Genomic DNA, 12,711 nt, shown 5'->3' with positions numbered 1-12,711 from the left:
GCTTTTCCCCGAAATAGGGTAGACACGAAACTTCCATATTTGCAACTAATTTGCTGATGTTACACTTTGCCAAAAAAGGTAAATTATAAAAGTAGATTTTCAATTGTCACAAGTTGTAGCTCTCATTTACTTTGAAAAAATAATTAGATGCTCAAGACGGAACTAGAATCGAATAAACAGAACCTAACGCACTAGGTCACATGCCAACCTAGGCATTGTGTGTTCATTAATGAGCTTCCCAGAACTTGTTCTGGTACTTCTATGTCATTTCAGATTACAAGCAAGGTCTCTTACTCTGTTTTGGACCAAGATAAGAGGAATGTCCAGAGCAAAATTTACTTTTGAGTAGTAAAAACATGCCAACCAAGTTAAATGTCAGTCTAGGTGCAGGCCCAACACCAGTGTCGACCGTGCGTTGGGTACATGTTTTGGCCATCAAATCATCTCTTTTGCTTCCTCAGAACACTTGTATATTCATTATTGATGAAAATGGAAAAAATTCTTGGGAGACTTTATAGGAAGAATGCTTGGAAATGTCAATGACCCTAGCACCTTATCAACCTGAGCGTTGGGTCTTTCAATTGGCCACCAGATGGTTCTCTTTGTTTCTTGAAAGCACCCGTACTTCATCAATGTATTGAAGAATAGGTAAAGATTGAGGAATGGGTTTATGTGCATGGATAAGAATTGGGACTTTCTTGTGGACTGGGTTGGACTTGAGAAGCAAATCACTTTTTGGTCTGTACTTCTATTTAATGAACTCACACTTAACACGTTTCAAGCCCAATCTGAGTCCTCAAAACAAATGGACTTGTCCATGTACCTATAAGCTTCAAGTTCACGCAACTTTCCCCCCATTTCATATCATTTTTGTTTTAGAGCATTTTGCTAAAACTTAATTCTAATAATGATATAAAATGTGTGTCAAATTTAGTTCAAGTTAAGAATTGTGTTAAATTTGGCACAAAAGATAACATGACTTTTTAATTATCTCTTTATCACTCATTAATACTATTCACTGATGAAAAAATAATTATGTAACAAAATATTATAATTTTGTTTTTGGTGACCATAACTTTTAACCTTCTCTAATATACAATATTACTAAATTTGTCAAAATAATTATTTTTTTAATATTAATTTCTTAAACCAATTGTGATAAATAATGTACCTTTTATAGTTTCTATAATATATTTTTTTTTATGAGTGTTCTAGTAGTTTCTATAATATATAAAGTAAAAATAAAATACTTCTGAGAAGTGATTGGTTCCAACTACAGCTAATACTTTGATTATCCCAGATTCAGACCAATTAAAATAATTAAACAACTACTTTAACCATCACATTTGCAATTCAATGTAAAAAAATTAAAAATAATGAAACTTTACACATGATTTATAATATTGAAAGCTCATCTTTTTTTTCTTATTTTTTTTTTTTTGAAAGTGATGACCATATTCATTGATAACCACTTCCTAGAACAAATTGATTCAACTTAAAGAGGTAGAAACCAAAGACAGCTCAACACTAGTTAAAAAGTGATCAAAAAATAGGAAGGTGATGAATGGTGCAGATCATGATAGCAAACAACAATGAAATCCTCCCCTAAAGCATTAAACTTATGATAAGCCTAAATACAATATATTTAAGATATTTCTAACATGCCTTACACAATCACCTTTAAGTAGCAACAAAGTGAAAAACTAAAGAAAAAAAAATAACTTCATCTTCCTATGTAGACTCTTCTCCTCCAGTTGGGATGGGTTCTAATCAATTTTCACAGATGAGAACAGATAGTGAACAAAGTAGAAAGACATGAGGAAACCAATGGTGCCCGTTGACAACATGATTGCAACCGCCATTAAAAGTGAATAGCCAAGATAAAGTACAGCGGAGACGGGTCCACTCAAACTCTGCAGGTCAAACACCAAGTAATTGATAGAGTACAAGAATACATAAAGGGCAACTGAACCTGATGCGAAGAATGCCTTCCACCACCACCGCCAATCCTCTACGCAGAGATGCATGTAGGTGAGGACCACCGACACTTCAGCACAGACGATTACCAGCAATAGAAGAACTATTAGCAGGAAGCCAAAGACATAATAGAACCTTCCAAGCCAGATGCTGGAAAGGATAAAGAAAAGTTCAATGAAGAGGGTTCCAAATGGAAGGGTGCCAGCACCAAGAACAAGGAGCCATGATGGATATTTTCGGGCAGGGATTTCCCTTGGAATTTGGTTGGTCCTCACAGGAAAAGATATTGGTTCGGCTCTTGTCCCAAGGAATCCTCCCAGAAGGGTAAGTGGAACTGAAACGCAAAACCAGAGAGCAAAGAGCACAAAATACAAGGAAATGGGAATAGCACCAGTACTGTTGTTAGCCCAAAGTATGAAATTAAGTACTGTTAGGATAGCAAATGCAACTCCGGGGAAGAAGCAAGCCACAGACCAAGAGACAGACCTCCATCCTTCAGAGGTTCCTTTGAGAGTTCTCCACATGCGCACACCAACATAACCAGCAGATATTCCCAGGAAAAGATAAAGAATAATCATTCCAGTCAAAAGCATTCCTCGTGAAGCTGGTGACATAAAACCAAAGGCTGCAAATACAATTGTAACAACTGCCATCCCTGTAATTTGAACTCCATCCCCAACCATCACACACAGAAGTTTTGAGCATTCTGGTTCTCTGAAAACATCTCCCACAACCAGCTTCCATCCAGATAGCTCCTCATTCATCTGGGCTTGCGCTTCTTTGTCCAATTCCTCATACTTTGTCAAGTCTCTTCTCACAGTCCTTAGAAATATGACAAAGACAATACCAGCAAGGAAAGTTATGACCATTAGTGAATTAAGAATAGAAAACCAGTGCACTCGGGCTCCCTCCATCCTCAAATAAGCATCCCACCTTGAAGGCCATCTTGTTTCACTCTTAACAAACTCTACCTCATAAGTGAATGACACTCTTTCTTGTTCCCTTATTATTTGAGACTTCTCAAGCTCCCCAGGGCAGCTTATGGCTGAGATGTTGTCATACATGTGAAGTTTCAACATGGCCTCCGGATCATGTTTGACGCTGCAAGGGAACACCTCAAAACCTACTATTTCAAATCCAGAAGCCTTCTTTTTATCAGCTTCAGAAATAACACCCATACCTTCCTCCCCAGTTCCAATTATCTCCACACCACTCCCTTCATACTCATGAATCAGGACTTTAAACTTCAAATGGTTAATAATGTAATCATCATTGCTGTTTGGTGGAGTGTACCCAACAGGGAACCCAGTCCACTGAATGTTAACTCCATTTTGCTGGGCATATCTCATGGCAGGCAAGTTATCCAAGATCATATTCACTTGATACAAATCACGAGTTCTCTGTTTCAAAAGCTTCACCTCATTCTCATTCAACGGGCTAGTAGTACAGAGGTATATTGTCTCATTTGTGTTCATCCGAAATCGGTAAGGGGAGTTATCAATCTGATCTCCCATAAGAAGTTCACCAAGATTCTCAGCACTCTTCTTTATACCACCTCTGGGCTTGCAATAAGGAAGGCTGTAATAGCTAAATGGAAGCTCGGTTTCAATAGAAGTCAAGGAATTAACTTTTGCATAGATCTCATCTTGTTTAGAGTACGTGTGCATGTAGCTTCCAGGGAGATAAAACCCATTACAAGCATGTGCTAAAAAGGCCAACACAAGCAAAGCACGTTGGATTGAGGGCGACCTCATATTCGATAATCCCATCGAAATAAAACGAACGCCCGCCAAGTGTTTGAGAAAATGCCCCACTTGTGGATCTATGCTATTCTAACATTCATAAAGCCAAATATGCAATCTACATCACAATAAACAAATTTTTCAATGTCAGCCTCTTGAAACTCAATTAAGGTATTACCAAAATCATAATTAAAATTCCCAAATCATAATGTGGGCAAAGGTATTACCAATCTACAACAAGATCTACTAAATCAAAAGCACAAATATGAAACCAGATCCAAAAGTAAAAATTGAGAATGAAGCCCACCAAAGCAAATTAATTTACCAACAGAAATAAAAGGCAACAACATTATGCACATATATATACATAAATATATACAAATTCAAGTGAACCACAAAAAGAGATCTAACCAAAACCCACCATGCAAATGGATGGATGTTGCGGCAACAACCCATATACCTAAATTTCCCAAGTACAAAGCGTTAATTTCAAATTTGATATATATAAGATGAGATCGTGAGATAAAATGAGATTAATATGTATATATATACACATATCAAAAATCAAGAACCCAAACCCTAAATAATGGCCACACCCTGATCTGTTTCATAAAAACTACAAGCAAACCAAATTAAAAATGTCTAAATCATTAACAGTGATCTTGAAACAAACAAAGACAAAGTTCTCATAGAAAAAACGATAAAAACTTTGGAGATTGGAGATGGCTTACAGTGAGGTGTCGTTGGTTGCCAACGAATAAAGGAAATGGAATTAAGCTTGGTGTTGTCGCTGCCTGCCTTCCAAGTATGGCTGGCTGGGAAATGGAGAGAGTTAGATTCTGCGATAGATTGCGGCCGATGATTGGAGAAGACGGTCGACCAGATCAGATAAAAAAAACGCACCTTTCCTTAAGATGAAGAAAATAGAAAACGCATCTGAAGTTGAGATGGAGATGGAGGCAAAACCAGATCAGATCTGAAGGGTTCCGTTAGGAGTGAAATGGAAGCAAAGGAGGGTAGGAGAGTGGAAGAAGAAGAAGAAGAAAGGTTGGATTTGGATCTCCTTTGATGGGATTGGATTGGGAGTCACAGAGAAGGTGAGACAACTTTCGTTGGTTTAAATATGGGGTTCAAAGTTGTTTCCAAAAATAAAAAATAAAGCATATTATTTTATAGTTATTTATTTCAATCAGTGTTAGTCACCACACTATCAAATATTTTTAATTATTTAATTTGATTATTTAATATACGGAAATTATTTTATTTTTAATTTTTTATTTAATTTACAGTTTAGGTTTCCTCTAATAGTTTTTATGTGGACTTTTATATGAATTTAAGTTGCTTTTGTGCGTGAAATTTTATAAAAATATATATATAAAAAACTATTTTAAAGTGTAAAAATAAAAATAAAATTATTTATTATATTATCATATACAATATTATAATATATATAAATAATGAATAATCACATAATATATCGTATTTTCTTTAAATTATACTTATATGTTTAAAGATTTTTTTTTTTACATTTTTAAAATTTTTTATAAAAATAGTACGAAAACATTAAGAAAATTACATAAAAATAATATCTAAATAACATCAAAATAAGAACAAAAAATAACATGGAAATAACAAAAAATCAACATCAAATTAACAAGAGTACAAAAAAAAATCGTATTTTCTGTAAAATAAAATCGAAAAAATCGTAAAATGTTTAAAATTCTGTAAAACTGTATTTTTGTAATTTTTTTATTATTTTTGTATATTTGTAAAATAATCCCTATAAACGGATAATTACATAGGGATAATAGTATGACTTTGTCTAATTTTTAATGGAATAGATCAACAAGGTTAAACCTAGACTATTATTGGATGGAATTATATTAATAAAATATAATTAGGAGCTTTCATATATACATGTTACATGTGATTACCCACTAAAATAGTGTGGTGATTTAGTTAGGTTACCCAAACTTCCACTAATGACTTATTGGATTTTTATCAATATTTACAAAATATTAGAGTAATTTAACAGAATAAATAATTTTAATATAGTCAATTGAATTCCTACATTTTTTACATTACATTTTTTTTTAAAAAAAAAAAATGTACTATTACATTTTTTTTTTTAAAAAAAAAGCGTTCATGTATTAGATAAAAAAAATAGTTAAACCTCGTGCAATCATTACAAAACAGGTGTTCAAGAATTCATACTATACATAAAATAATATTTTTTTCATAAGATTTGGGTCCAACCAAACATAACATTTCATTCCCTATTTTAATTAAAACAAATTACATCTTTTTTTTTCAAAAATTTACATAATAACAAACCAAAAATTTGAAAATAATTACAAAAATACATCAATACAAAAAAAAAATTATTTTTACTTTTTGAATTTTTTTATTTACAAAAAGACATCTTCAGTAAAAATAATAAACCATTTTTGGTTATTTTATAATTTCTTTATAATTATATTTATAATTAGGGTAAATACCATTTTGGACCTTGTGTTTTGCAAAAGTTACCAATTGGACCTTCTATTTTGTTTAATGATAAAATAGACCTTGTATTTTCCAAAATGGTAAAAATAAGACATTAAGCTTAATTTTTAACAACTTTTTTTTTTATATATAACCAACTTGAAGAGAATTCCTAACACGAACAGATACAGAAAATGTAAACAGTTTTGTCATAATACCTTTAGATCGGATTATTATTAAATTTTATTTTGGCACCAAAGAGAATCAATATATTAGAAAAATAAAAATTGCATGAACTTACACTTGAGTCTTGCCAAAGAAATTAACCTAAAAAAATATTATCTTTACACCAAAATAAAAAAGAAGGAAGAAAAAGATAAAATGTTGGTATAATAACCACTAGTTAAAATATAATTCTTTTACAATAATTTTGGGTTCTATTTATTGATAAATATTGCTCATAAAATTAGTATTTTCGTGTACCAGTTAATTTAGTGGCATAAAAAGCTGATAAAAATGAGATAATGGTAGAGAGAGTGGGAACATGCGGACATGTGGTGCGCTTCTATTGCTGGCTTTATGCGTGCGTCGGTGTGTGATGGAAGGGAGGAAAACGCTGGAAATGGAACCAATTTAATCATGGACCAACTTTCTCTTGCTTGAAATAAAGGATCCATTCCATATGTATCCAGCTTTGATTGAAGACATATATCATGTGAGTCCAAAGGATTCTAATCTTGATGCTTCATTTGCTTTTAATGGGCTTGTGTCATTAGACTCTAATTTCATATATACAATTTTCTTTTTAAATATGAAAAATAACATAAAATTTAAAATTAAAGTAAATTAAATATTTCTAATAAAAATAAATTTACCATTAAAATTATAAAATATTTAAGATTAATTGTGATGCTGCCTTATTTGCTACTGATAATTGGTTCGGCTTTGGCTTGCTAGTGTGAGATCACGAAATTGTTTGTTGGAAGCTGCAAGCCTGCAACACGGTGCAAAACTGGTTGTGTCGACCCTCACATGGTAGAAGCAATTGGCCTCAAGGAAGTTCTCAGCTAGTTTAAAAGAAAAATTGAAGACGAGACTTCCCATTCTATCTACAAGACTGCGACTATCTATGTTGAATCGGACTGTCTTGTCCTTGTGCAATCCTTGTCTAATTCGGTTCCTTTATTTTCTCCTTTTGGTTTAATAATTTCAAATTGTAAATATTTGCTTCAAACTCTCCCTACTATTGTTATTTCTTTTGTTAAACGATCTGGGAACAAGGCGGCTCATTGGTTGGCTCGCTATTCATGTTCTAATCCTGATCGTCTTTCCATTGTGGAACCTGTTCCCAATGGGTTAAGGGTCATTTTATTGGCCGATTGGTAATAAAATCGATCCAGTTTATTTATATATATATATATATATTAAAAAAAAAAAGACTTAAAATGTACCAATTTGAGCCTTAATCACAATGTAAAAAGGATGGCCAAATTTCCTACTAAAAGAAATATTGCCAATCTTGTATTTTTATTCAAATGATTCTAAAAAAAAAATAGACTCATGAAGTATGTAAAATTAACTATAAAACAACGTTAAAAATTCCCTATCTTTTATTAATTATTTAGTATTGCATATATTGTTTAGATTAATGTTCATATTGAAAGTATTAAGGGCCAGTTTGGCACAGCTGTGCTGTGGGGAAAAGCAGCTGTAGCTGTGCTGTGGGAAAAAGCAGCTGTAGCAGAACTGTGGAAAAAAGTTGAGCTGAGTGTTTGGTAAATTATAATTTTTAAAGTGCTGTGAGTTGTTAAGATTCTATTACAATAATGATAATATTTTAATTTAGTTCATTATAATTACAAATATATATATAAAAATATGTTATATAAATTTTTTATTTTTTTATATATTTTTAATTATTTTTTTCTATAGTATAAATTTATATGCATTTGATAAAAATAATTTTTAATATTTTTAAATTATATTTTTATCACTTGCAAAAGATAAAATTGTAGTTTATAAGAAACATAAATTGATATTATTTGTTAATAATAAAAATATAAATATAAAATATTTTTTAAAATAAAATAAAAAATTAGAAATTTAAATATTATTTATTTTTAAATATTTTTTCATTTAAAAAATATTTTTATTTTTTATAATATATAATAAATAATTAAATAAATTTTTAGTAAAAATAATTTATTATAAAGTCTTTTAATCAAAACAGCTTTTTCTAAAAGTTGGGTTGTACCAGCTTTAGCTTTTAGCTGTAGCTTTTCCATAATTTCTTCAATAAGCTGCTTTTTAACTGCTTACCAAACACCTTTTTGTCACAGCTTTTTTGAAAAGCAGCTTTTAGCTTTTCCAAAAGCTGTGCCAAACGGGCCCTAATTACCTAAACTTCATTTAATGTTAACGAAATTTTAAGTTAACACATACGTAAAATATAATAATTTGTGTAAAAACCTAAAAGAAACATAAGACCCCAAACTCTCAATACAATCAATCCATAACAAAATAGTTGCTATTAGAGTAGAAAATTACACGGTATACTCATTTTTCATTTTTTATTTTAATTTTTATCTTCATTTTATTACTCTTTAACTTATACCCAGTTTTATAAGTTATATTCTCATTATGTGCGTTAAGGACTCTAATTTTAATAAGTTATGTGAGGTTATATTTAGTACTTTGATTATAAAAGAAAGTATTTATCAATTAAATATATTTGATTAATATGTAATGAAAATGGTAGTTATCAATTTATCCCATATTAGAGAGTCTAGTTGTTCTTGGGTATGAAATATGGGTATTCACTTGGAGTTGGACCACTTCAATATGGACCTTGGTACTAGTCTAATTAGTAAGGGTATCCATATCCAATATTATTTAGCCTTTGCCCATCAGTATGCTATTTCTTCTACTCTTAAAAAAAGGGAAACTTACAAAAATACTGGAATTTGGGTTAATTTTTACAAAAATACTCACACGGAAATCTTTACAAAAATAATGTGTTTTTATAAAACACCAGTAAAACACAAAGCAGAACAACTCAAAACAACAGTAGAACACTAGTAAAACACCAGTAGAACACCAGTGAAAACTTAACACAGTATACTGCAGTATGAAACTTATAAAAAAATACAGTAAAAAAGTAAAAAAAACCGCCTGACAGTATTTTTGTAAAAAAATGACAAAAGTTAGTATAACATGTAAATTTTCCTAAAAAAAAGTCCAAAACTCAAAAACAAAGTAAACTCTTTATCAATATTTTTTCTTAATTACAAAAAATTAATATGATATAAAATTATTTTACAGTTATATTTGGTTAATGTGTAATAAAAAAATAGTAGTTATCAATTTATCCCATATTAGAGAGTCTAGTTGTTCTTGGGTATGAAATATGGGTATTCACTTGAAGTTGGACTACTTCAATATGGGCCTTGGCACTAATCCAATTAGCTAAAGGGTATCCATATCCAATATTGTTTAGCCTTAGCCAATCAGTATGCTATTTCTTCTACTCTTAAAAAAAGTCCAAAACTCAAAAACAAAGTAAACTCTTTATCCCTTTTCAAAAAAAAAAAAAAAAAAAAGAAAGTAAACTCTTTATCTATATTTAGAAATTACAAAAAATTAATATGATATAAGTTTAAGTGGAGAAGAAACTAGGGTAAGACTTAGGGTGTGTTGATTGCCACATTAACCCCACTTATTTATGTAATTATTGTACTCAATATTACCTTTCCAACTGGATAAAGATGATTCATGTACCTTTTTAATCACCCTTCTTCAGTCTCTTCACAAATCACAAGTGCCAACTCAAATTTTCTTCTTCTTTTTTTTGTTCTTTCAAAAAAAAAAAAAAATTATATTATGATTTAAATTAGTAAAAGTCAACGCGACATAGATATAGAGTTTACCTATATGACATAGCTGATTGTAGAACAACAGTTCATTTTTTGTAAATTATTTTGACTATTTTTAATTTTGCAAAATTGACACCACTACAATTTTGTCATGATTTTTATTGTTATACTTGTTTAAATAATGTCAACGTTTTCTTGCAAAAATAGATAAAACAAAATAATAATGATAATTATGTCAACTCAGATTTAAAAAAAAAAATTATGTCAACGTTTTCTTTATTGATAAATATGACATTATCCTTAACTATATAAGGATATTAATAACGTAAGATCTAAATTTAGTTGTTCTTAAGAAAAAAAAAATATTTAAATTAAGTCGATTATTTAAAAAAATATCCAAAGAGTTCATAGATCAGCAAACAAGTTTCATTGCATTAATCAACGTCAAATAATAATCATAACATTAATAAATTTCATGATTCATTTTGTAGGTTTGTTTGACTTGTAAACTTAAAAAAACTTTAGATTTTGTGTATAAATTATAACTTGTTTATTTAAATTTATATTATATAAAAAAAAAACATAAATGGAGAACCACAAACTTATCCTCCTCATGCTTTGTTGTATTTCATAAGGTTTCACAAGAAAGCTATATATATATATATATTTTAGAAACTACTAATATAATATTATTAAACAAAGTAGAAAACTAATCAAATAATTTTGGTGGCGTTTGGTAACACTTTTTTAATCAATTTTCTGTTTTTAAAAGTAGAAAAGTGAAAATATTTTTCAAAAACATGTTCTATAAAACTGTTTTTACTTTTCAATTTTATAATTAGAATCAAAATTTTAAAAACAACAAAAATTACTTTCAATATTTTTTTAAACAGTTTTTTTTTTCTTAATCAATCTTTTGGATTACGACCAGACCCGGACCCAAATCCCCAAATCCCCTCCCCACGGCCCTGGCGCTGAACCCGGCTTTTGACTTGAACCTGAATCCGACCCCGGACCTAGACCCGACTTAAATAAAATCAAAAAATAAAAATAAAAATGAACTTTACAGAACACACTTTTGTTTTCTGTTTTTAAAATTGAAAAACAAAAATAGTTACAGAACGCATTTTTGTTTTTCAAAAATAAATTTTTTAAAAACAAAAATTTTACTTTCATTTTTAGATTAAAAAATTAAAAAACAAAAGTGTTACCAAACGACACCTTTATTTTATATTTGATGAAGGAGATCAGTGGCGGAACTAGACAAAGACCCAAGGAGGGGCCAAACATGAAGGTCAAGAAAATTGTAATTTTACCTTTTTTCTTTTTAGAAAATAATAATAAAATTAGGCTATTTAGAAATTTTATAACCTTGAATTATTACAATGATCAATGATCGTATCATACCCCTTAAAAAATTTTCTACTAAAACATGTCAATGTATTTGATATATTATTGTCAGTGTCACATATTTAATTTAAAATTTTAAAAAATATTTTCTTATTACCTATAAATTATAGGATAAATACTATTTCGGACCCTATGTTTGTTAAATGACAAAATAGACCCTATATTTTTTAAAATGGTAAAATAGGACCTGAACTCTTTTAACAATTTTATTTTTTAATATAATTAACTTTAAGATAATTTCTAACACAAACAGATACAAAAAATGTAACTAGATTTGTTATAACATATTTAGATTAGATTATTATTAAGTTTTATTTTGACAAAAAATCAATTCAGGGTTCTATTTGTACATTTTTCAAAAAATATAGGGTCCATTTTATCATTTAATAAAATAGAAAGTCCAATTAGTAACTTTTTACAAAATACAAGATCCAAAATAGTATTTACCCTAAATTATATGAATAAAAATAAATTAATCTTAAATTTTCTTAAAAATTATTGATAAGAAAATAAATTTCTTAAATTTTAAATTATTTTTTATTTAAATTATACTTGTGGCACTTATGTGACAATAACACACAATTCTCATTACTATTTTATTAGCAACATTGGACAAAACTTATTAGAAGACTTATATTTCAGCATTGTGACATAGTTCAAAGGGAATAGTAAATAAATTTAAAAGACGATTTGATAACCGTATTAATTCGAGGGACAAATTCTACACATAGCCTTTAAATTAATATAAGAAATAAAATACACCTATACAACCCTATATAATAATACACCATCTATTTATGTACATTGAGGTAAACTAAACTAATTGTATTTCTTTAATAACTAAATTTAATTGTTATAAATTATAAATATATAAAAAATGATTCCCCAAAATATTAGGGGGGGCCATGGCCACCCCATACAATAACATAGTTCCGCCACTGAAGGAGATATTATTATTTGTTATATATAGGTCGAGTCAGTGTGTAATTGGCTAATATATCCGAAAAGACACTTTTTTTTTTCCTCCTACTTTCATTTAGGTGTCGTTTAATTTGAGGTAATAAAATGAAATAGAATTTTTATAAAAAATGAAATGAAATAACTAGTTATTTCATTTCTTTATTCGATTGTATTTTAAAGTATTAAAATATTATTTTAATTGAATATTCTTTTATCATGTCGGTAGAATGATTATTTCATTTTGAAATAAAAGGAAAAATTATTTC

At 29.3% G+C, this 12,711-nt stretch overlaps 1 protein-coding gene across 3 annotated transcripts; it reads right to left on the bottom strand.

Moving 5' to 3' along the window:
- Positions 1-1,394: 1,394 nt before the first annotated feature.
- LOC115714566 (transmembrane 9 superfamily member 12) lies at positions 1,395-4,883 on the bottom strand. 3 transcript variants are annotated; one of them, XM_030643305.2, is made up of 3 exons: positions 4,451-4,867; positions 4,131-4,179; positions 1,395-3,837 (listed from the first exon to the last, which is right to left on the bottom strand). In XM_030643305.2, exon 3 carries the CDS (start codon positions 3,744-3,746, stop codon positions 1,767-1,769), a length of 1,980 nt encoding a protein of 659 aa, XP_030499165.2. In that variant the 5' UTR covers positions 3,747-3,837; positions 4,131-4,179; positions 4,451-4,867; the 3' UTR covers positions 1,395-1,766. The 3 variants fall into 3 exon arrangements, with proteins under 3 accessions (XP_030499165.2, XP_030499164.2, XP_060970785.1); XM_030643304.2 differs by having other exon boundaries at positions 4,141-4,179; XM_061114802.1 differs by lacking the exon at positions 4,131-4,179 and having other exon boundaries at positions 4,451-4,883.
- Positions 4,884-12,711: the final 7,828 nt, after the last annotated feature.

Source organism: Cannabis sativa, chromosome 4 (assembly GCF_029168945.1).
Source record: "Cannabis sativa cultivar Pink pepper isolate KNU-18-1 chromosome 4, ASM2916894v1, whole genome shotgun sequence".
NCBI lineage: Eukaryota > Viridiplantae > Streptophyta > Magnoliopsida > Rosales > Cannabaceae > Cannabis > Cannabis sativa.
Note: the sequence above shows the minus strand (reverse complement) of the source record. Positions and strands in the feature narration are given on the sequence as shown.

Excerpts from the sequence above, each read along its gene's own strand:
- LOC115714566 (XM_061114802.1), bottom strand. The coding sequence starts at position 3,746 with ATGGGATTATCGAATATGAGGTCGCCCTCAATCCAACGTGCTTTGCTT.